Source organism: Galleria mellonella, unplaced genomic scaffold, assembly GCF_026898425.1.
Source record: "Galleria mellonella isolate WM207_F2 unplaced genomic scaffold, CSIRO_AGI_GalMel_v1 utg8921, whole genome shotgun sequence".
In the NCBI taxonomy this organism is placed as follows: domain Eukaryota; kingdom Metazoa; phylum Arthropoda; class Insecta; order Lepidoptera; family Pyralidae; genus Galleria; species Galleria mellonella.
This window is the reverse complement of record NW_026442170.1, coordinates 202,452-227,776: the sequence shown is the minus strand read 5'-3', so window position 1 is coordinate 227,776 and position 25,325 is coordinate 202,452. Positions and strand designations below refer to the sequence as shown.

At 39.5% G+C, this 25,325-nt stretch overlaps 1 protein-coding gene across 4 annotated transcripts in view; it reads right to left on the bottom strand.

Moving 5' to 3' along the window:
• Positions 1-25,325, bottom strand: part of LOC113519458 (trithorax group protein osa-like) — a 90,990-nt gene that overhangs the window by 9,389 nt on the left and 56,276 nt on the right. For all 4 annotated transcript variants that reach the window (XM_052902286.1, XM_052902284.1, XM_052902283.1 and 1 more), the window contains 11 exons: positions 22,355-22,511; positions 14,462-14,593; positions 12,411-12,641; positions 11,221-11,414; positions 9,540-9,819; positions 8,359-8,593; positions 6,906-7,120; positions 5,090-5,374; positions 4,394-4,612; positions 1,427-1,645; positions 624-837 (listed from right to left, as the gene is read on the bottom strand). In XM_052902286.1, the coding sequence (XP_052758246.1) occupies positions 624-837; positions 1,427-1,645; positions 4,394-4,612; positions 5,090-5,374; positions 6,906-7,120; positions 8,359-8,593; positions 9,540-9,819; positions 11,221-11,414; positions 12,411-12,641; positions 14,462-14,593; positions 22,355-22,511 (2,381 nt within the window). The remainder of the gene's footprint in view (positions 1-623; positions 838-1,426; positions 1,646-4,393; positions 4,613-5,089; positions 5,375-6,905; positions 7,121-8,358; positions 8,594-9,539; positions 9,820-11,220; positions 11,415-12,410; positions 12,642-14,461; positions 14,594-22,354; positions 22,512-25,325) is intronic.

The following is a 25,325-nucleotide window of genomic DNA, read 5'->3' as shown; positions in this document are numbered from 1 at the left end:
TAGCCTAACATGGTTACAGTCATTGGTTTTTTTTAGAACTACCCTCATTTTGTAGTTACATTTTTTAGCAACAAGTATGCACAGTTTAGTTTATTCACAGTAACTCATTGTTCGTTTACACGTGATACCGTAAGTCAAGTCGGAGCTATTTTTGAAAATGGATAAAATTGAACATCGTGCAGTGATAAAATATCTGAATTTGAAAGGTTTAACTCCAAAAGCTATACATGAAGACATGTCTGCTACTTTGGGTGAGTCCGCTCCTTCATATCCGACTGTTAAAAGTGTTATGAGCTCGGAGGAGAGTATGTTGAAAAATAAGAATAAACTCAAAATCGTGTGGTTTCATTATGTATGTTAGGCTAAGAACTTTTCAAATGACCCTCGTACATGTTATAATTTGATTATTGACAATTAACGTTTTATTCTACATTAAATCAACTGCTTAAAAAAAATTATATAGAATTTATTTAAAAATATATATTGGTGTGCCTTTATCATTAATACGATTGAAAATGTCCTTTAATATGAATAAATAAATAAGTTCATATTATAGGTATTCTACTGGCCAATGGCAAAGACAGTGCATGGGGGAAGCCTATATCCAGTAGGGGGCAGTTTACCCTGGTCCTGTTGGTAGTGGTAGTGTTCGGGCTTGTCCTGGTCGGGCGAGTGGTGCGGCATCGCGTGGTGGTACATGCGGCCGCCGTCGGCCGCGTCGTAGCCGGCGGCGGCGCCCAGCCGTCCCTCGCCGTCGTACAGCGAGCCGCCGAACGAGCCCGTCCCCGGCGGCGCCACGCCCCCCGCAGGGGACATCTCGCTTACGCCCGGATTTGTCTGGCAAAACCATTTTTAAATTATAGTATATCGTATATTTCATTTTGCAAGCTTTAAATAAATAAATAAAATAATAATAATGCGATAAAATTAGTTTCTTATATTTATTTATAATAGTTAATATATTAAAATAAGTAATTCTGAGACACGTTTTCTCCCATGATCGCTCAGGTTATGGAATGAGCTCCCTGTTGAGGTTTTAAGAGACTACAACATAAGATTCTTCAAAGGGGGGTTAAAAGGTTTCTTTAGGGTCGACACTGCGTGCATTCTAGTATTGCAACCGCTCACAATCAGATGGGCTGTAAGCTTGTCTGCCATCTTAGTGGTATAAAAAAATTAAAACTATTTTTTACAAATCTATATTGGTTTCTACCGGCGACATCGTCCGCGTTAACGTGATATATTAATTTGATCGCGATCATCAGTCAATATACAAATACAAATAATATTTAGGATTAAAAGGGAACATAGGCTATTTTCTGTTCTGTTTAATCTATATCTTACATTACATCACGTGGTCGCGATCTTATTTATAGTACTCTATCTGTCCAATGGCTATGCATATTAGTGGCGGTGTTGTTTGCACCTTGTTGTAGTCGGAGAGCGAGGAGTTGCTGTTGCTGCCGGGGTGCATGTCGGTGCTGCCCATGGGGCTGGCGTCGGGGTCCCGCGGCGGCTCGAAGTCCAGCGCCGCCATGCCGGGCGACACGGGGCCCGGCGACGAGATGGCCGCGCCGATCTCGCTCGACAGCTCCGCGCCGAACGCGCCGCCGCCGCCGCCGCCGCCGCCACCCGCGCCGCCGCCCTGCACGGGAAGGGAATATTAGCAATGCGGACTGCCGGTTCCATTATTAGTAATGTTCTTCGCAGTCCTCTTTAAAAACCATCGTACTAAATTTCAGATGAATTTATCATGATGTTATGGATTGCTAGTAATGTGGTCTAACTGACCCATTGCTAGCAATATACCCAATCAAGTCGATTTCACGCGGTTCTCCCTGAAAACCATAGTGATTAATTCTCGTGGAATTAGTCATAATGGGCTAAACGATCTGCTTTCATTTTCACCTATCATCCCTCACTGGTACTCCAGCATATACCGTTAGTGCAGGCGGGGTTACCATTCCATTAAAACACATTAAAAAAAAAGACCCGTCTTTTCACTCACACCTATTATCCCTCACATCCTGACAGGGTATACTTTTACCGCAGGCGGTGTAAACATTCCATTATCATTTATTAAAAAAAACACACACACACACTCCAAGCACACACGCTGGCATGCTTCACGCCTAGCTACCGTGTATATATGACCTTATTTATTTTCCGTATCTATAACGCAATATGTGTAACAAAGTTAACTGAAACATCTCTACCACTAGAAATATAAGTCCCAAAATGTACATAGCGTCATATAACATATTAAAATAAAATGAAATTAGTTTATTTGCATTAAACAGTTTAAAATTATCACAAAAGCCACGTGATAGTATTTTGGCACCTGTTTAATTGCCTTAAGCGATGTAGGCATGCAAATATTTACATTTTATAAAAAAAAAAAAAAACAAGCGGAAAAACAAAACATAATAGAGTATACTGTTTCGCCCATGATACCCCCCATGCGTTGCCATTCCTGAGGACTCAGAAACCCAGTAAATTCACGCCATTATAATGTATACATTATATATATGTATGTATATATTATCATGTATACATACATCTTCTATTTAGAAATAGAAAAAGAAAAGTGCAAGTGCTTTGATAGTCGCCGTAGTAGTTTGAGTGACAGTCAACTGTCATTCAAAATATATATATTCTTGTTTTTTACATAATTATCTAGATTCATAGCTACACAGGTGGCAACAGCATACATTTCTGTTTGGAAAACAGTACAGTATTTCCCTGTGCTTTAACTTATTTCGTTTTCACATGAAAAGATTCCAGCTCTAGTACCTGTTGCATTTTGGAGCCATCAAAATTCAAAAAAATTCAAAATTCAAAAATCATTTATTCATGTAGGACATTTTAGCCGCTTATGAACGTCAAATTTTTACATTATAATTTTATATTTACCCTACCGTCCAGTTCGGTATATAGATCCAATTGAGAAGAACTGGCAAGAAACTCAATTGAATTACTTTTTTTTTTAAAGCCAGTTTATTTACAATGTATATTTATATAGGTGTCTATGTCTAACATTAAATGAAAATTCAGTGCATGAACAACTATTGCCATGCACACTCGTCATTCAAGTAATCGTTTAGTGAGTAATAGGCTTTGCTCAGTAAATATGATTTAACAGATGTTTTGAATTTATTTAAGGGTAATTCCAACATATCCTTTGGTATCTTATTGTAAATTTTTATACCCCATAAAAGACCTATTAACTTTTTCTAAACTTTTTGTCTTTAAATCTAGTATTAATATTATGAATATTGCTTTTTGAAAAGATTTTTATGAACATATAGGATATTTGAATATATAAATTGAGTACCTGAATTGCCATTTTGGAGCCATCATACAGTATACCAATATAATATATTCTTAATATCTGTCATCCTTCTTTAGACTAATCTAGCAGTATCAGTATCAGTGTACTGTCCAACTTTACGCACGGCAAAAGCTGCTGAACTTAGTTTCGCTGCAAGGCTTTGAATTTGTGCACCCCATTGTGTTTTATTATCTAGTGTGATTCCTAGAAAGACAGTAGATTCTAAATCATCCGTATACCAATATAGGTCATCCTTCTTTAGAGATGGCGGGCCATGTTTCCACTCTTCTCTTCTCTTCAGTTCTTCTTGAAGATGTATTTTGGTGTTATTTTGTCACACCTCATGTCCATATATATGTCCAAGTCTTTATCGACCTCCATTTTTATGTAATTTATAAGTGGTATAATAGTATCTGTTCCATGATTCTGTGTACTGCAGTTATTATGAGTAACATTTGTAGTAAGCTTAGGGCTTGAATACGTTCTTTATTCTTGAAGCATATAGTAGTCAGCAAATAGGATATTTTTTTTTTTAACCCACAACACCTACGGCATTGCAGGTGTGCTGCCGGCCTTTTAAAAAGGAATATGCTCTTTTCTTGAAGGTTATGTTGTCGTATCGGTTCGGAAATACTGCTGCTGGAAGTTGATTCCAAAGAGTGGTATATTTTCTTCAACAGTCTAGTAAATCATTAATACAAAGCAAGAACAGTAGTGGTCCTAAAATGCTTCCTTGTGGTACTCAGTTTTTATTACTTTTTAGTTTAGACCGTACTGTCACTTTTTGATTGTCAATTTTCTTTACTAATTCAACACATTGTTTTCTATTGTACAAATAACTTCTGAACCATTCGAGAGCTATTCCTCTAATATCTATATTGTCCAGTTTTTTAGATAATTGATTTATTAAATCAAAAGCTTTGGACATATCACGAAATATGCTAACTATGGCTATTTAGTATAAATTTATATGTATCTCTCAGCTTAATACATAAGCTTACTATTAGTAGTAATGAGTGAGTGAGCGAGTGAGTGAGTGAGTGAGGGAGGGGCGGTGGCTACCTGTGCGGCGAAGTGATGCGTGTCGGTGTAGGTGGGCGTGCGCGAGGCGGGCGCTGGCGACGAGTGCTGGCTGTACGGCGTGTGCGCCGGCGACGGCGTGTAGCTGTGCAGGCCGCCGCCGCCGCCGCCGCCGCCGCCGCCCGCCGGCGACGCCGCCGGGAACGGCGTCGTGCCGCCGCCGCCCGGCGCCGGCGACCGCGAGTACGGCCGCGCTTGCGCCTGTCACCAAGCATTCGTATGACATTACTACACAGACCACTCGTATTGTGTTCAATTAAGTAATTAAAATTAGAATAAAATTAAAAGATTAATGAAATCATAGAAATTTATTCATTTACTAAGTTTATTACCAAAGAAATTTATTTAGTTATTTTTTTATGTATGTAACATGAAGTTTTGTATTATGAAAGTATAAAATGGAAATAAAAGTATCATAAATAAATAACAGATTACCATTTTTAATATCGTGAAGACGTTTAATTTCGATTAATCACAAATAATAATTTTTAAATTCATCGATAATAACAATATCCGCACGTCATCTGTACAATCAATATTAAATAGTACGTACTGATTCTCTACCATGGTTGATAAACAAATACCGAGGTAGTAACAATAATTCGTCACAATGTCGAAAATGTAGCGGCAGGAAACAAATGAAAATAGTAAAAGCAGGCGTGTTAAATGTTGTGGTACCTGCGGCGCGGGCGAGCGCGAGTAGGGGTGCGGCAGCGGGTGGTGCGCGTGCGGCGACTGCGAGAAGCGCGCCTGCGCGGCCGGGCTGGCCTGCTGGTAGGCCGCCGGGCTGTGCGAGTACAGCGGGCTGCGGGCCGCCGCCGGCCCCGCGCCCGGCCCCGGCCCCTGCCCCGGCCCCGGCCCCGGCCCCGGCCCCGGCCCCGCGCCCGCGCCGCGCCCCGCCGGCGACCCGTAGCCGGCGCGCGGCGGCGACGGCGCCGAGAACGCCGCCGGGCTCGACGGGTACTGCGCCACCATTCAATTAAATTATTTCAAATTTGTTGCGATTATTATTTTAGAGGTATTGCATTGCATGTTAATAAAGAAATTATATAACTAAAAATTCATCTAATAAAATAACGGATGTCTGATGATTCCAAGTAAAAATTTTCAAAATGTAGTATATCAAAGAAAATAGAGTAAAATTCCTATATTTATATAAATAATTTCATTAATAAGAAATTAATATTAGGTCCTTACATATGAAATTAGCGTTTTATAGCACTGGCCACTTCGATCTGAAATATCTCCTTTTTGGTTAAGAATTCCAAATTCAAATTTATAAATTCATTTAGATTTGAGTTTTGAACAGTCATTCATTTGTTTTTCGTCATAAATTTTTTCCTTGGCGTTGCTTATTACCGCACAGTGAAAAACATGAAGTACCGGTATATTTACGAGTACGAGTTCTACCGTGGCACCAGTGCTGCAGAAACAGCTCGAAGGATTAATGAAGTGTACGGCGTTGGTGTCGCAAAAGAAACCACGGTATATTTTTTGTTTCAACGTTTTCGTTCTGAAAAATTCGACCTTCAGAACCAACCCCATGAACGGCCGGTAACCAAAGTGGAAAATGAACTATTAAATGCCATTGTGGAAGCAGATCCATCACAAAGCTCTTCAAAGATAGCTCTAGGCTTCGGGGTAAGTGATAAAACTGTATTAATCCACTTGAAGCAAATCGGGAAAGCAAAAAAACTTGAACGATGGGTACCTCATGAATTGAGTGAATCGAAATTGCAAACGCGCGTCGACTGCTGTGTTACTTTGCTCAACCGACACAATAATGAAGGAATTTTAAATCGAATCATTACTTGTGATGAAAAGTGGATACTGTACGATAACCGGAAGCGCTCGTCGCAATGGTCGAGCCCTGGAGATCCAACCAAATCCTGCCCTAAACGAAAATTGACTCAAAAAAGTTATTTGTGAGTGTTTGGTGGACTAGCGCCGGTATCGTTCACTACAGCTTTCTAAAATTTGGCCAAACGATTACGGCAGATATCTATAGTCAGCAACTGCAAACCATGAAGGAAGAATTAGCTTCTGAACAACTAAGATTGGTCAATCGCTCTAGGCCACTGGTGCTTTACGACAACGCAAGACCACACACTGCACAACAAACAACCACTAAGTTAGATAAGCTACAATTGGAATGTCTGCAACATCCACCATCCCCGGACCATTTTTCCGGAATTTGGACAACTTCTTACAAGGAAAAAAATTTAACTCCGATGTAGCAGTCCAAATCGCCTTCAAAGAGTTTATTCTCACCCTCATTTTTTTACTAAAGTGCATACTTTGATTAATTAAAAATATTATGCAAAAAAAAAAAATCACTTCATATTTCTCATATACAAAAAGCACAAATTTCATATGTAAGGAGCTAATATATATTAATTAATAAAAAATGTTAAGTAACAGTTTAGCAACTATCTGAGACGTCTTGTTTTAGATAAGAACAGATGTTGTGTGTGGTGTGTGTGTAGGTACGCACCTGTGGCTGCGGCGTGCCGGCGGGGCGCGCGGGCCCCGGCGAGTAGCCCTGCGGCCGCGGCGACGCGTACACGGCGCGCGGCGACGCCGCGTAGCCCGCGCCCGGCCCCGGGCCCGGCCCTGGCCCCGGCCCCGGCCCCGCGCCCGGCCCCGGCGACCCGTAGCCGCGGCCCAGCAGCGCGCCCGACACGTCCAGCGGCGACTCCATGCCGGCTCCTGCGGACCACGCCCGTGTATTTATACGCTACAGATTATTATCGGCAATATACCTCTAATTATCTTATACTACCTCCGATTAAAATAATATCATTATAAAGTAAAAATGAAATAAATTACTGCAAGCCTGATCTTGACATGATTGTTTATTGACTTAAAATGTCATTGTAAAAAAAAGTCTGGCCGAGGAGTCCTATTGATAAATTCAGAGGGTCAAAAATAAAATCTATTTAGACAAATTATTTTAAGACTATGCAACAAATTAAAATATATTTTTTGACATCCTAGCTAAAAACTAAACCAAATTATGAAAATGCAAACATATATGCTTTCGATGCAACCCTGTATTTAATTATTACATTTATACCTAGCTTTTGGAACACTTGGCTATCGACACTTGCGCTGGAAATATGTACGGCGTTCATGGGTAAAGTGTCTATATAAGTATACAAAAGAAATTACACAAATGCCGTACAGTAATAAATGACCTATGTTGCTTCAACAATTATCGGCGAATTAATAATTTGCACTGACTTCCGGCACCACCACTTTAGTACGGCACTGGGTTTTTCGACATTTATTTTTAATCATCTATAAACTATAAGAAAGCCGTACATTAATAATTAGTCGTAATTCCTCACTCGTACCTGGGACATTCCATTTATTCCCGTACTCACCTGTACCGCTCAGAAATGACGGCATAGTGCTCAGAGATATTTTCTGATATAGTAACAGCCTTCTAAGAGTTATTCACATTGGTTTATTTCACAGATAATTTTTTTCCATGGGCTACAAGCCCATGGAAAAAAATTATAGTCTAATATTAAAACTAGTATCAGCTAACGCTGTGCATAGTGGGGGGAAAGGGATTGTTAGTCTAACTGACCCATTGCCAGCAATACACCCTATCAGGTCGACCTAAACCCAGGCCCGTTAGTTCTAGCGGAATTCGTCACGATGGGATAACTGACCTGCTTCATCCCCATCTACCGCCAATATATACCGATAGAGCAGACGGGGTTACCATTATCACCCATAGAAAAACAAAACACTGTGCGTAGCAATAAACGGTGTAAAAATTTAAATCGATTATTTAGTTAGTTACTTCTAATGAATGTAATGTAAATTGCATTACTGTAGCTGTACCTAAATAAATAAATAAATATATAGTAATTGTATTATTATTGCAACGTTGATGTTTAATTTTGTGTGTTAAGAAGTTATATGTGTGGACTGACCGACAGCGGCGCCGGGCGGCTGGTAGTAGGAGCCGGCGTCGGCGGCGAGCGGCTGCTGGTGCGGCGGCTGGTGCTGCTGGTGCGGCGGCTGGTGCTGGTGCTGGTGCTGGTACAGCAGCGAGCCCTGGCCCAGCGGCGACGGCAGCTGGCTCTGGAACTCGCCGTGGCCCAGGTACGGCGCCTCGTGCGGCAGCGGCTGCAGCGACGGCAGCTGCGGCTGCAGCATCGCGTTCGCCTGTCGCGCACATCACACGTCCAATTGTAAATTTATTATATAGAATGGCAGGGAAGATTACTGTTAAATGTTATGTTTTTAATATTCATAGGTAGGGGGAAAGGGACTGTTAGTAATGGAGACTGAGAATCCCATTGCTAGCAATATACCCAACCAGGTCGACCTCCTCGCGGTTCCCCCTGAAAACTATCATGGTTAATTCCTGATGAATTCATCATGATGGGCTAACTGGCCTGTTTTCATTCTCATCTATCACCCTTCACTGGTGCTCCGCCAGCGTATCCCGTTAGCGCAGGCGGGGTTACCATTTTCACTCATCAAAAAAAAAAAAATATTCATAGGCAACAATTATAGCTTTCCGTCAGTTTGTTAAATTCAAACATATATATTTTAAAATTATATATTTTTTTCTCTTCTACTGGAAAACTACACGAATACCAGGAATTCATCTTTACGTTCTACAGATCCGTCAAAGTGGGTCGCAACATGGTGTCTAATGCAAACTGCTGAGGAATGAAATGCTCTTCCTGTTACTGTGTTTCCAAAGAAATACCACCAGGTTCTCCACCGTGTATTTTTCAAGGCACTTTCTTCCACACACAACCACTCTTTGAAATCAACTTCTTGCAGTAGTATTTCCGAACCGATACATCATAACCTTCAAGAAAAGAGCATATTCCTTTTTAAAAGGCCGGCAGCACACAATGTCTCTGGTGGGGGTGATCATGAGCGGCGGTAGGCACTCACCATCAGGTTAGCCGCATGCTCGTTTGCCCCGTCGTTAAATAAAACTTTGGATTTTTGTCAATGGCGAATAAATATTATCTGGGTAAGCGCTCTGTCTTAGATCTTATCATGGCTTACCATCAAGTGAGGTAAGATCAAACACAGATCGTTTTATAATAAAATATATATATCTAATCACTAATGTATCTATCTGAGTCACCTGTTGCTGCTGTTGCTGTTGCTGCTGCTGTTGCAACAGGAATTGCTGCTCCTCGGGCCTGATCTTCTTGGGTCGACCGCGCTTCTTTTTGGGCGGCTGGTCCCCGTTGGGATCGAGGACTGGCGGCGGCCGCGGCTGTCTCGGGGCCCGGGGCACCGGTGGGGCTGTCTCTCCGTTCTCCAGCTTCACCTTCTTAGGTCTACCTCGTTTCTTTTTGAGTGGAACCTCTGTGCCGTCTTCTAGAATGATCGTGTCGCCCGGCTCCGGTTCCATTGTCAGTCTGGAACGTTCTCGGGTTAGCACACGGGCAAGGGAATGCAAATATAATTTTAATGGATTTAAAATAAATTAGGGTGGGACCTAAAATTAATTTACAATAATCAGATAGACTATGTCTTATCTGAAGTAGGAGTCAAAAGTCTACGGTAGCAGGATACATGCAAGTTATGAATATAGATAAACAGATAAATGTAGAGGCCAGAGGCACTCGGCTGATCCTGCTTACTCCACGAGGGACATAGCGTGATTATGAAATACGTTATTAACGCATGTGTGTAAGGTCAGAGCTATTCGAGACTTAGTTCTAATTGCCTTCCCTGTAAAAGAGCTGGCCTGAAGACATTGGGTGTTTTTTTTACAATTATAAATTTAAATTAGAAAAGCTCCGGAGATCCTCATTTTCGTCATAGGGCACGATAAAAATGTCCCTGGGGCACACTGAGTAGGGTAACGCTAGAATACCATAGATATAACATAGAATAACTATCGCTATCTAGTTCCAAACAAAGCCGAGTAAATCAGTACCTAGATAATATGCCCAGCAGTATTTTTTATTATAATTTCAGGTCATCTGATCCGTCATCATCCATCACCAGACCATCAGACCATCTGGTCAGAGGTCATCTTTTGTGTCATATTCCATTTGATGGATGACGAAAGTACAAAGAAAAGTACGCCGTGGGGGTAACCCAAGGTGATGAAATGAATAACACGAAGAAATTTATAAACATGCCGGGTAAAATCAAAGTGATTAGCATCCTTTTAATGCAGTATTTTTCCAAAATACCGAGTGTTCTTGTGATAAAGGATAATATTGGAATGTTAACCCTGCCTGCTGGCAACAAACACACTGACAAGGCACCAGTGTGGGATGATTGGGAAGAATTATTCAGTCAATAAAATATTCCTTTAAAAGAATGGTGATCATGTCGATTTCATGGTGTGTAAATAATTAAATGAAAATACTACTCATGCGCTGCTATAACTTAGCCAGAGCTTAGTCGACTGAAGGTTTAAAGATCCATTCCGGAGGCTTGGGGCAATTTAAAGCCAAGTGCCCACATTTTAGAACAGTTAAGACTGGCTGGGCTGACTACAGCCACACATTTCAATATTTAAGTGCGGAATCTTCTATAAACATCTAGACTTACTTCCTGTACTGATCACACTCACACAAAATCACAATACTAGGTGCTGAAATGGCTAAACTAAATATGTAACATCAACCTCTTGTGGCGAGCGCAGGCGAGGGACATCTGTTCGTGCAATCAATTTAATCAGCGTGTCCTTTGGACAGTGTTTAGAGTACAAGAGTCGTGTGAGGACTGGGCGGACTGGGCGGACGGTCCCGCGCCGGCGCGGCCGCGGCGGCAGCGGGCGCGGTCACCTGGGCGCGCGGTACCTGCGTATCTCCATCTCCTCCTGCGGGCGGCGGCTCGTGTTGTCGGGGAACACGAGCTCGGCCTCGTCCACGTGCGCCACGAGCCCGTTCAGGTAGTCGCGGAACTTCTTCAGCGCCGCGTAGAAGGGCACCTTGTCGGCCGCGCGCGGCAGCTGTGCGCACCGCGCCGACGACGACGGCATCACCCACATGTACTGCGGACACGACGCCACGCGCGCCCTCATACACTACCCGCGGTACAACTCTACTTACACTCTAACTAAGGGTATGACCGTGATTGATGCACCATTTTATTATAAAGTAAACTACAGTAGTCACTGGTACCCATCCTACCAGTATCTATTAGTCCAGCGTGATCAATAGCGCAAGGGGACTGCCATTCTATTTTTAAGTGGCTACCAAAAGATGTTTTCAATTTTTCTGATATTTTTTGTAACTATATTTTTTATTTTATACAATTTTCACAATTCTTTTTATAAAACGCATTTTATTTAACGATTGAAGCTACCATTTATGTTTGTGGAGCAAAAAACTGTTTGCAGTGAAGTTAAAATCTATAAAACACGCCATTCCATGTTCTAATTTCAAATATTTAAATGTGTAGGGTATGTACAAACTTCTTGTAAGTAAAATCATACTTATGAGTCATCTTGTTTACAATTGAAGTAGTTTCGTTTTTCACAAAAATGTACAGAATGTAACAGAAATTTTAACATCTTAGGAAGGGAACTGATCACGTTCACTAAAAAAACTTAAGTAGATGAAATTATAAAAAAAAAAATGTAGTCTCTCCTAAACACGGTGCATTCAGCTGTTGAATTTTGGATTTACAAAATATGTCCTAATATGTTCCATTGCATGGATGGATTCTTAGTTTCCAATCAACATTAAAAAGAAACAGGTTTTCAATTTGGTTGCATTATTTTAAAAAAGTTTATTACCTCATAACTCCGTCAGCTGTAAACCAATTTGGATAATTCCTTTTTATCTGAATGGATATACTTACAAATTTGTCTCATACATTTTTTTTTCAAAATCGGTTCAGCAGTTTAGTTTTTAAATTTAAATTACTGGCTTTGCCACAATTGAAGTAGGTTTTTTTGTGGAACACAATTTAACATGAGCAGCTAACGACTTCGATTTCCTCGTGTACTAGGGGGTAGGTTGTTATCAATGAAAAGTATACTAACAGTGTTGGTGCCGGCGATGGTGTCCGGCTGCTTGCCGAAGCAGAAGTCCTTCTTGCCGGAGAACACCTCGTAGATGAGCTTCCCGTTGAACACGGCCACCTTGGGCCGGAACGTCTGCAGCTTCTCGAGCAGGATCGCGGAGCCCTCCTTGATCTCGCGCCGCGTCAGGTCCGCCGAGCCCTTGGTCGCGCGCGGCACCATGTTCGTGAACCCGATGCCGAAGTTCAATAACTGAATAACAACAATGAGAATATTTTATATGCAAGTAAAACAAATTAAGCAGTAGCGTCCCTCTCGAAACATCTTGAAAGCCTAACTCTAGTTGCCAATCCGCCTGCCAAGTGTGGCAATTACTGGCAAAACCCCTAAAGGGGAGGCTTATGTTATGTTATGTTATAAAACATTATTTAACTAGCCATTCATGCAGTTTTCTTTAAAATATCACTCCAGAGAGGGTTTTTAACACTTTGCTGACCGGGAATTCCGTCACAGTTTACTCTCTGTTTAACGTAACGGTTGACCGGTAGAGAATGCTATCAGGCATTAAGTCTGTCCTGTTGACATATTTTAATGTATGCAAAAGTATAAATAAATAAAATGGTTGAAATCTTTGGAATTAAACTAAAATTATGATAAAAACCTAAATACAAAGAAAAGTAATTTTTTGGTCATGAACGCTTTGTAATCCAAATGGTCTTGCCCGCCGTGGTAGGAGGAGGTACCTATACGCTAGTGCAATGACGAGTTCACTCGTCACCGATCAGCAAACTGTTAAATTATATGGAAAATTATACTAACATTCTGACTGCCATATTATATGGAAATTTTTGTGTCTACTTCAAAATTATTATGGGCAATTTTATTGTATTTGGGAATCTGCTGTGTAATGAATTTATTGTAGTTCTTTGTTTTATTTGAAATTATTCTAGCACTTCTTTAAGGAAAATGCATAATTCTTTTATATACTTACAAGCTTAAGCTTAGAAGATTATTTTTTTGTAAATAATGGACGACAGGATTTCAAGAAATCAGCATCAAATATAGAACGTAAGCATTTCTTTTGTGTCATGAACACTGGATATCTGTAGTTTCCATACTACATAGTAATTAAGCGGTACTATATGACTGATGCAACATGTGCATGGTAAGCAAGTCAGTCGATGGAGGATATTTCATCATGTTTTAATAATAGACTTAATACACCTTACTACGTGTTTTAATAGAATTTAATGATAATGTAAATAAATTGATGGCCAAACTGAGCCGACTGTAAAACAGACTGCTGATGTCTAAATGTAATGTAAATTGGACTCTCTTTTCCGCGCTTAGCCTCTCATTTGGGTCGTTGTGCTTAGAGTCGTGACTAGTACAGCCAGCCCAGCTCCGCCCAGAAGCACAGAAGTTTCCTGGGATCTTCACAGGCCTCACGGAGCGACCTCACCGTTCCGAGAATTTCTAAACATTGAGGGGCCACAGCTTCATATTCCAGGATTACGTGATTAGCCGTTTCTTCGGCGTCAAAACAGCCTCGACATAGAGGCCTGTCTGTGGCTCCTATTGTGTATAAATGTTAGTTCAATGGGCAATGGTCCGTTATTGTCCCTATCATTGTTTTAAGTTTTTTTTCTATCTACATAGTACTAATGTAATGATGTCTAATAATCGTACATTTATACGATTAATCGAAATAAAATTATTTAATTAATTAAAAAATCGATTAACCGATTTAATGTTCCGGTTTGTTACTAATTGCAATTAGAGTGTTTCTGTGATAATTGTCACTATATGTCTATTAGATGCTATATAAGAAAAAAAATATTTGGGCTAATCGATGTTCAACTATAATTTTTAGAATCTTTGTCTATATGTTTGTTTTAGTATCATGCTATAACATTAAATTATTTTTTCTATTTGTAATATCAACATGTATGTACTTAGTCGCAGGTAAAATTTTGTAGTAGTATGTAGTATGGAAGACTTATTATGCTGCCTTCGCTGTACATAGATGCTTGTGACGTAGCTTACATGGATAACGAAACAATATAAGGTACCTTGTAATCTTCGTCGGCGCTCATCTGTTCCCTGGTGAGGCCGGACAGGTACAGGCACTTCCAGAAGTGGTTCCCGGGGCCGGCGTAGTGGTGCCCCTTGTACGCGGCGAACAGGCCCGGGTTGATGCCGATCTGAAGATACAAACACATCATAAGTGCATATAGACGAAATTAAATGTTACAGTGGGCCTATAACTTGTTTATAATATTATTTTACATATTATTGTGTATCATTTATTAACTGTCCACTGCTGAACATAACTTCTCCCATAAGGTTTGGGGGATTTTGTCAAGATTTTGAGTAAGAGGGGTTTTGTCAGTAGTTGCTACACTTGTGGGACGCTGCTGGCTATCCCTCTACCACAAGCTCCCTTAGTCGTCTCTTACGACACCCACGGAAAAGGAAAGGATGACCTATTCTATGCCGGGATTTACACGGCTGGCATATTATTATTATTATTATTTTATCATAATTAATAAATATGTAAAAAAGTATCTTCAAAGTCAGCAATGCGCATGTGATATTCCTGGTGTAGCAGGCTGCAGTAATCGTTTATCCCCCAACGACGGACTATATGTTTGTTCTTGCTTACCACAAAGGTATAAAAATATCAAAACAGAGATTTGTTAGAAAAAACACAATGCAAATTTATTTCATATCAATTGTTTCATTTTCAGAATTCTCATATTGTCGATTAGGTATTGCAAACATGATTTATAATTTTGGACCCCAAATCTTTTAGAAAAAAAAGAGTTTTAGCTTAGCAATGCGTCTAGACATTCCAAATGTACTTATATATAGATTCGCGGATTACAGTTCGCGACCGGGAACGGTCACTTTCGTTTTAATCTCTATGACGAACTAGGTCACTCTTTTGGTTCGCAGCTCGAGAGCCGGAAACAGGCCGCTCACTACCGATCGGTACTGGCTGCGCTCTCTTGCTGTTTATTTCATTTATTGTGTAGAATAACGTTTCCAATGAACGATCAATGACAAAATAATACATCATTTATAAGTTTAACTACTGTTCTACTGTCATACAAGTCGCAAATCCGGCCCTTCATGGAATACTGGTTATGAGAATTAGTGGCGATCCCGAGCTCACAGCCGGTATCGAGCCCTTAAGTTCTATCGCTTGTATAGCGGATTGTGTTCCGAGGAATTGTTCGAAATAATGTCTACAGATACTTTCTATCATCGCTCCTCTTGCTATCAATAGGGAATTCATTCTTACTCGCTAGTTCCTAAATGACGTACAAGGCGGTTTCAAAGAAGTCTTTCCCCGTGAATGCTCATGCTGTGAAATGTTTCCCTAGAGATCACAGTATAGGGTTCTTCAAAAAGAGTGTATTAAGCCTTTTTTTAGGATCGGCAACGCGCACATGACGCCCCTAATGTTGCTACTTACAGTGAGCGTTTATCAGCAGACAAGCTGTATGCCTGCTTGCCACCTTCGTGATATAAAAAAAATTAAGAAACTGGTCAACAAATCAACAATAGAAGCCTATAGCAAAGCCTATAGAAACATGACAGTTTTCTTATACAATATAAAAATACTAAAAATTTATGGAACGGACTAACTTCTTCGTGGTCAGAATGTGTTCCGATTGGGATTTATATGAACTAGTTCATTTGAATAGTGCCTGAGAAATATTTTTCGTCCCTGACGAGGATTGACGTGACTCGGAGACGGAACTATATGTAACAGTATTTTATACCGCACATTATTGTGATTTCAATATGTATTCCTATCTTTTTAAATGATTTGAATGACAAAATGAGAAGGTTCAGAGGAAGACTTTGTACAAAAGTCGATTGCTTGGGTACCTCTGTCCCATTTGTGTTTCAACCGTGAAGCAGTTGTGTTTGCATGGCTGTGTTTCGGTTTGAAGGGTGGGATGTGGATTTACAGGGTACAGAGGAATAACATCTGAGTCCTCAGGAATGGCAACGCATGAGGGGTATCATGGGCGAAACAGTATACTCTGTTATGTCCATGCTACTGCTCATGTTTATAGGCGACGGTTACCACTTTCCATCAGATGGACCGTCAGCTTGTTTGCCATTCTAAGTTGTATAAAAAAAAAGGTTCTCAATTTGTCTGTATTTTTGTGGCAATATCACATAGTGACATTGTCAATTCCAAACCAATTCTCACAACACTTTTTGCTATCGACAGAATGTTAGTTGCTCATAAAAAAAACTGCAACGAAGTAAATCATTTGAATATAAACACGCGATTCCGTGTTCTAAATTGAAATATTTTCTATCTAATGCGTCTACGAACATCTCATTTTGTCATAGATATGTTTAGTCACGAAATAAGCTTTTTGCGGTGTAAAATGTAAACATATAGATATACTGTGTGTAAAGGTTGTGAAGTAAGCTTTATGTTTTTGATAGAATGATATATATCCTTAAAAGTATTTGCACGTAATGGTACGGGAGAGAGCTGCGAGCGCGCGTAAGCCGTGCGCCCCGGCTGCCTGTCCGTACGCTGGAAGACGTTAAGCTGCTTATCTCGGCTATAATTGTCATTTCATTAGGTTAAAGTAACAACTTAAGGGCGCATTGATATGTGACACGCTCACTGTGTACGGATCGTGATGCATATATGTACATATAATACAATCCTATTAATATAAATACAAAATTCGTAGTTATCGACATAATAACGCAGCGCTATCTGGTATTGTATCAGCCGTTACCACTGACGAACATAGGCCTCCCCCATGAGGAGGGGGGGGGGGTTTGCCAGTAGTTGCCACGCTTAACAGGCGAGTTGGCAACCACAGTTTGGCTTTTGGTAATGTTTTAAGAGACACGCTGCAGCCTATTTCTCCACCATAAACTCCCTTAGTCGCCTCTTACGACAACCACGGAAAAGGAAGGGGTGATCTATTCTATACCGGGACCTACCTAATGTAATGAGTCTACAAAATCTCATCAGTCATGGGTATGGTTCGCTGCTTTGAAGTCGCTATAGTTTTTGCAGAGCAAAATGTAAGACATTTTGCTCTGCAAAACAAACCAAACGAAACAAAATTTTTGTGCTAAAATTATATAATACATACCGTTTAAAAACATTAAAAATGTTAAAATATCGTTTATTTGAACCTTTATGGTAGGATTTATAGCGGTAAAAAATGTTAAATTCCATTTACTGTGCAGATTTTGGTATGAACAAAAACACGAAATCGAGATATGAGACCGAAAATTTGGAATTCTATTTCATGGTAGACCCCCAGATTTCCAATTACGAATGAACCGATTTTTTTGTTTATAAATAAACACGTAACATATTTCTTTGAGGGGAACAGTAAAGAGTTTTCATTCATTCATTCACGTATAATTTCAAGCTAGAGAGTTTTTTGTCATTCGAAGTTTCTGTTTCCATTGGTTCCGACCGTCCGGAGCTGGGGCAGACAAATCGATACCGCCGCTTCTACGATGGCTTAAGTTACGTTACGTAGTAGTTGACATTGACGCATAACATACCTACTGTGGCATTATCATTTTTTATACAATTTGGGATTGCTCAGAAAGGCGATAGAGCTGACGACCCATCATTTCTTTTTATACAACTTAGAATGGCAAACTGAACCTGATGGAAAGCGGTCCCCGTCGCCCATAGACATGAATAGTACCATGGATATAACAGAGTATACTGTTTCGCTCATGATTCACGCAAGCGCTGATTTCTGAGGACTAAGAATGGAAAGTAGTAACTATCGTTTATTGACATATAGACATGGAAATCATATAATGACATTGATTGGCCCTCTTATGCGTTGCTATTTATGAAAACTATGGTGTAATGGTTCCATATTCTATAATGTTACTGCCATATCCACCCTAACATAAACGCCAAGCAAGTAGTGCTTGGCGGCAGTAACGCGAGTGGCACTGTGGCACTTTAGCACACAACTTTTGTAGTCAGGTTAATTTCTGCTCTGGTTTACTTCGCCACGTTGGTATGCTATCAACAGCCTCGTATTATGGAGATTTATGCATACGATTGTCTCACTCGGTTGTTATCGGGAATTTGTTAATGAGACGCGCGGTAATTCGTTAAGTTCCCATTTTTAGAGATAATCTTGAATGCACAGCAGCAAAGTGGTATACCTTGCTAATAGATTACAACATTTTGTGCCATATTGCTACCAGCTTCGATCTGCGCAATCTTATACGGCTCTGTGCAGAGTTGCGAACGTGTCGTCTTGCATAATAGTAGGTAAAAATTTCCACCATCGTCGTGTTATGTACCATTCGAGCTCGAATCACGAACAAAGACAATATCCATTAATCACTCGCTTTTTACCCAATTTCAGAATAGAGGAAATTCTTAATTATTTTTTTTTGTATGTGACGCGATATCTTCGACAGTTGCCAGCATTTTTTTGTATATTTTTTGCCTAACTACCAAAAAAGGTGGGTAAAGATTTTCGGGAGTGTTTTATTAAATTAAGAGTAGATATTTTAACGGCATTTTCTTGATACTTGACTAAAATTTTGAATATTTTTCTGCAAATTGGTATATCAAACAAGCTGACGGCCCACCTGATGGAAAATGGTAACTGTTGGTTAAAGACGTGATTAATACCATCGTATAGTATATTGTGATGGGGGGAAAGGGATTGTTAGTAATGGGGTCTAATAGCCCCATTACTAGCAACATACTCTCTCAGGTTGACCACCACGCGGTTCCCCCTGGAAACCATCATGTTTAATTCTTGTCGAAATCATCATGGTCAATCCATTTTCATCCAATAAAAAAAAGTATATTGTGATACTTCCATGGTTGCCATTCCAGACGATATGGAGCTGTACCCTGAATTTCACTGTTATGTGTCCCTTACCAAACTAATACATAGCTATGCAAATACAGCTGTTTAACGGCAGAACCACAAGTGATACAAAAGTATCTGGTCAAGCAAACGACCAGTGTCCTGATAAAACAAGTTTCGTATATTGTTCTTGGGCTATTTCTTAAACTATACCTTTATGGTTATATACTCTAGCTCTTGTTCTATGTTCTTTTGGCCTAAACACAACGAGACAGTAAAAATTTTCGCCATTTTGAGCCGCGAACAAAGAGAATATCCATAAATCATTGGATTTTTGGCTTTTTACCTTTCCTGCGATGCTCATGAATATAAAAATAACGGGTCATTTGGGCAACTACAATACATAGTGTACATTAATCATAATTGATGACGAGCCATTATGTTTTTCGTTAAACTGTTAGTCACGTTTCAGGGTGTCCAGATGACGTTTCAGCACGTCAAGTATGCGATCTTTCGTGGACACAACAATTTTGTTTATAATTTTTATACAATTTTGAACGGCTGACGGTTCGCCTGATGAACAGCGGTATGCTTCGCCTACAGACATGAACAGCAAGCATGACTTCCATTCTTTCTTCATGACCATCATATCACATCAGTCGTTAACCGTCCACTGCTGAAGATAAGCCTTCCCCAGAAAGGGAGTTTTGCCAGTAGTTGTCATGTTTGACGGGTTGGCTACCGCAGTTAGACTTTTAGTGATATTTTAAGAGGGACGCTGCTGTCCATCCCTTCACCATAAGGTCCCTTAATTGCTTCTTACGACTCCCGTGGGAAAGGAAAGGGTAGCCTGTTTTATGCCACGACATACACGGCGATTTCTTCATGATAGTATTCTTAAAATTGCTTTTAATTGATAATTATAATGAATATGGGCATTTCAAGTATTAAGTTCACTAAAACGGCAACGTTTTGGCAGTTGACGAAATGTCCCTGCCTACCCCATTTGGAATTATAGAGGTCAGTCGTGAACATGTGAATACTATTTTCGTATATTTTTCGTTATATTAAGTAGGTGAAAAAAGAAAGCCATTAAAGTACAAAAGATATCAGTTAACGGTTGAACTAATTTGCATCGGACATTTAAAGACATGCCAGAGATAAGCCTCTTAATTAACCACACGCGAAAAACGAGTAAATTTTTGCTCCACAAACAAGAGGCGGCTTTAATCAAAACAAAATTACTACGGGACCAATACGGGAGCGAACACCATCGATAACAGAACATCGGCAACATCAGTTCGGAATTAACAAAGACATTGCGCAATATACACAGAAACCAGAGGGAGACTTTGTACAAAAGTCGTTTGCTTGGGCACCTATTCCATTAGCGTCTCTATAGGGTACAGAAGAATAACACCTGAGTTCTTAGGAATGGCAACGCATGGGGGGTATCATGGGCGAAACAGTATACTCTGTTATGTCCATGGTACTGCTCATGTCTATAGGCGACGGTTACCACTTTCCATCAGATGGGCCGTCAGCTTGTTTGCCATTCTAAGTTATATAAAAAAACATGTACATTGCACTTTACATAATTAAAATTGTGTTCCACAAAAGAAACCGATATCAATTGTGGAAAATCCAGTTATTGCGATTTATAAACTAAACTATTGGAACGATTTAATTAACATTTCTAAGGGAACTATTTGTAAATATATCTTTTTAGATTAAAAAATAATCCAAATCGGTTTACAACCCACGGAGTTATGATTAACATACATAAAAAGAAATATAATTGAATTGAGAACCTTCTGCTTTTTGAAGTCGGTTGAAAAGATCAAATGAATATACCATAGACACATTAGATTGCAAACATTTGAATTTAGAATTCGGAATCGTGTGTTTTACTTAATTACCTAGCAATTATTAAGTTGCTTTCCAACGGTCGTCGGTTCGATTCCTGTACAATACAAACATTTGTAGTCATGAGTATATTTATTAATAGTTACAAAAAAGATAATTTAAGTATTTTTATTAGTTGTGTATGTAATAAGTTTTTTTTTTCGGAATAGATGGCGACACCAACTAGACGACTTTAATTATTAATTTGCTTCGCAACAAGCATGATTCAGACCCACAAAGATTAATGGCAACTTCAACGGACAAAAAATTAATATGGGATCAACAAGGGAGTATATTAAAAAATACTTTCCAAAACTGTTCAGAACTCACAAAATAAAAAAAGACGTATGAATTGAGAACTACATTTGAGAACATTTTGAAATCACTTAAAACACCCGGAATAGATTTTAAACAATAGACAGACAAGTCCATACTTGACAGTGGGGTCACAGCAAATAGAAGTGGCGGAAATCATTCGTGTCTATTATTATAATTTTTCCTTATGTTAAACCGCTAAAATAATTTTATAAATATTTTATATTATTAATAAATAATATATATAAAAATCCCGTGTCACGATGTTTGTTCACGCTAATCTTCAAAATAGCTCAATCAATTTTAATAGTGTTATAAATGTGTATGTTTGCTTCAATTTGAGAAATAGAATAGGTTTTATTTCGATAAGACAGAGCAAAATAATGTAAAATAACATTTGTCAGGCCAACCTCCATGTGGTTCCTCACAGAAACCATCGTGATTAATTCCTAGTGCACTTTCTACGATGAACCAAATGATCTGACTTCACTCTCACCTATCATCTCTCACTGGTGCCCCGCCAGCGTATACTGATCGCGCAGGCGGGGTTACCACTGTTTTAGCATCCATTAAAAGAAAAAATACACGGTAGAATATCCACGCACGCGTATAAATAAGTTTGTGAACTCCTACGTGAATCGTATCGTTACATACGGAATTGCTTTTCCCATATTTCCTTCATTCTATAACCTCGAATGCTTCAAACGTAGAGTAAAAAAACACATAGTAAGGCAGTATAGTGCGACCAACCATTGAAAACTTCTCTTTTCGGTTGATCGCATTCATGGGCCATATTGTCACTGACTACTCAGGACCGTGTGGTCACATGCCGTGCTATTGTAAAACAAATCAACTAAGGAATGAGTGAGTGGCGATCATACTCACAATGATGATGTCCAGGTTCTCGGTGAGGTGGTCGGGCAGGGTCCGCCGTGAGACCTCCTCCTCGCTCATGCCGTTGAATCGGTCGTGCTTCTTTCGCTCCTTCACCGGCCGCGCCACCAGCGCCCCCTCCATCCCTGGCTCCGCTTTTATCTCCATGCTGCAACCAATACACACTGTGTTCATAATGTATACATATTCATATTATGCTAGTAATATAAAATATATTAAGATATTTGGATATTCAGATGTTAAATGTTACTTAATCACACTTTAATGACTGAACGGATCTGTGGATCATAATCATCACCGTCATCGTCATATCAGCCGTTTACTGTCCACTGCTGACCATAGGTCTCCCCCATAAAGGAAGGTTTACCAGTTATTGCCATGCTTGGCAGGCGGGTTGGATGAAGAATTGTTGCTTTACTGACAGTCGGACCTATCTCATGTTTGATTAAAGCGTTTGATTTTTATATTCATTTCGGTTCAAAGAATTGGGATATGGCAGTAAAGTTACATTCACGGAGGTATAAAGACATAACATCTTAATTGGAAATGACACCACGCGAGGCGTACCATGTGTTACCAATCATTAGAACTAAGTCGTTATACCTTCGTACCCAGTAATTTCACTGGCTTATCTCACAGACTGCATATTGAAAGTACGGGAAAGACACTCCGAATAACAACAAAATAATTAATAACGATGTAAAATGGAAAGTGATATCTAGTCGCGAAACAATCCGTGTATAATTGTGAACGGAACGGGCTGGAGTCTGCGGCTCGAGTTGCGATGGTCACGGTCACATCTCCAGCCGCAGACGGACAGTGGCTGACGGCGTCACGTAATCGTTCACGGTAATTTACGTTCGACACGAAAACTGCATCTAATCTTTTATATCTAAACTTAGTAGACGTAATTTTGTTACGAATCGGAGACAAAATTCAGACATTTGAACTTGCTCTTATACTTCTACCGCCAAGCTTGATTGCTGTCTGTGTTCTGGGCACGGGAAGAATTGTGAAAGTACTGGACACGATAAGTTAATCTCTGAGTGATGATGGAATAAAAATGTAATGCTTTATCGCTCCTTTTCTCTTCAGGAGGTAAAGACACCAGTACAAAAAAGGAAAATATCAAAAAATACTAAACCAGCTATCTAGCAAAGTAAGATTCTCCTATAAAAAGAAACCCGTACCCAATATTAAACAGTTGGTATAATAGTGATTTAAGATGTTCATGTTACAAAAGGTTTAGCGATGCTCAAGTGATGAATGTGGTGGTAGTGATTATGGACTGACAAACCCATATGCTCCTCATTTTTGCTGTAAATTGTTCATTGCTGAACATAGACTTCCCCTATACAATAATGTCATAAAGAACATTTCTGAGCAGATGCATATGACATCAACAGACTCCCCGTAACATTTTTAAGGCTGTCGCTATATTAAATAGGAAATCGACCCTTATTGCGTATAAAAAAACAAAGCTCCTTACTGGATAGGCAGAAAAACCAAACGCTAAAGCTTGAATGAGTCTTCTAACTTTTATAAAATTATTGAAAAAAAAAGCAAGACTCGACTTAATTGAAGTCTAAAGTTTCTTGTCATTTTTTATCCGTCAACCTCAATAAAGAGAAGTTTGTTATGGGTTCGATTAAATTAATTTAGACAGTGACATTAAGGGTAGCGTATTAATTACATTGGCAATTATTTAAATGCGGATTACTAAGTCCCAATCGTGTTTCTGGCGCTGAGCAGCTGTACTTGCATTGTTTAAAAGGTGGAATATGTCAGAAAAATTACAGGGTTCGGAGGCATAACATCTTACTTCTCAGGAGTGGTAGTGGTAGTGATATTTTATGATAGTTTATGATGTCAAGTAACGATAGCCACGTTTCATCAGTTGGGCCTTCAGCTAATTTGCCATTCCATGTTAAATATGTATAATTAATACATATGTATAGTTTTGTAAATAAGAATTTTACCTTATAATGTCTACTACGTATATAGATATTTATAAACTTTCCTGGAAATATATGGTATATTTCCAGGGAAGTTTAAAAGTTTTTAAAGTAAGTTTAGTGTATAACGTCTGAGTCATTAAATCAATGTAGCAGTTCTAAACAAATTGCGAATATTGTGGAGAGAGAATTATATAATTATTTTAAAGCTATAAATAGGAACTTAGTACTACTTTTAATCGCACATTATCCAAAAAAATCTAATAAAATTGTGAAAGTGATTCTATCCGTCTGCACTGTTACACGCTCAATTTACTATCAATCAAAGCAATGACTGGAAAATTGACAGGAAAACCTAATGTCTAATGGGACCATTATATAGGGTATACCGTAGAGGACGTAGCAACTTGAAGCCTAGTATTTGAGAAATCTGAACAATTTTCCCCAAGGAACATGCCACTCAGTTTCATGAATATATTCAATATACATGTGAACATTTTTTTTATTTATTTTAAAAGAGCATCACTCCGAGTTTTTTGACAGTACTTTTCAGCTGACAGTGTATGCTGAACTAAACGATACGGTATAAAAATAACGTGCGTAAGTGGCAATTAAAAGATTATGATTTCTGGATTATTCCGATCAATCTTTCAATACGGACCATAAAGATTTCCAGTTTCTGGAGTGTGCCTAAATCTTCATAAAAAAATACAAATTCTTGGAAACTTTTTCCGTTTCAACGATTCTACCTTGATCTGATTATTTCGCTGGGATTTTTGGCTAGCGATAGCTCGGCCATCGGTTCCGGTACCGAAATATACTCGACGTAAACAGTGCGCGTTGCGCGCACGCACGACGCATCGCCGTCTTATCAGCGTGACGACCGGCAAGCACCCACCACATTGATCTAATGTTCCCGTGACTTCACTTTCGGACAACAGCCATAACTCTTCTCTTAGGAAACTTCTAACAACTCTCGGACAGGAACCTTAACTCTTCTTTATTTT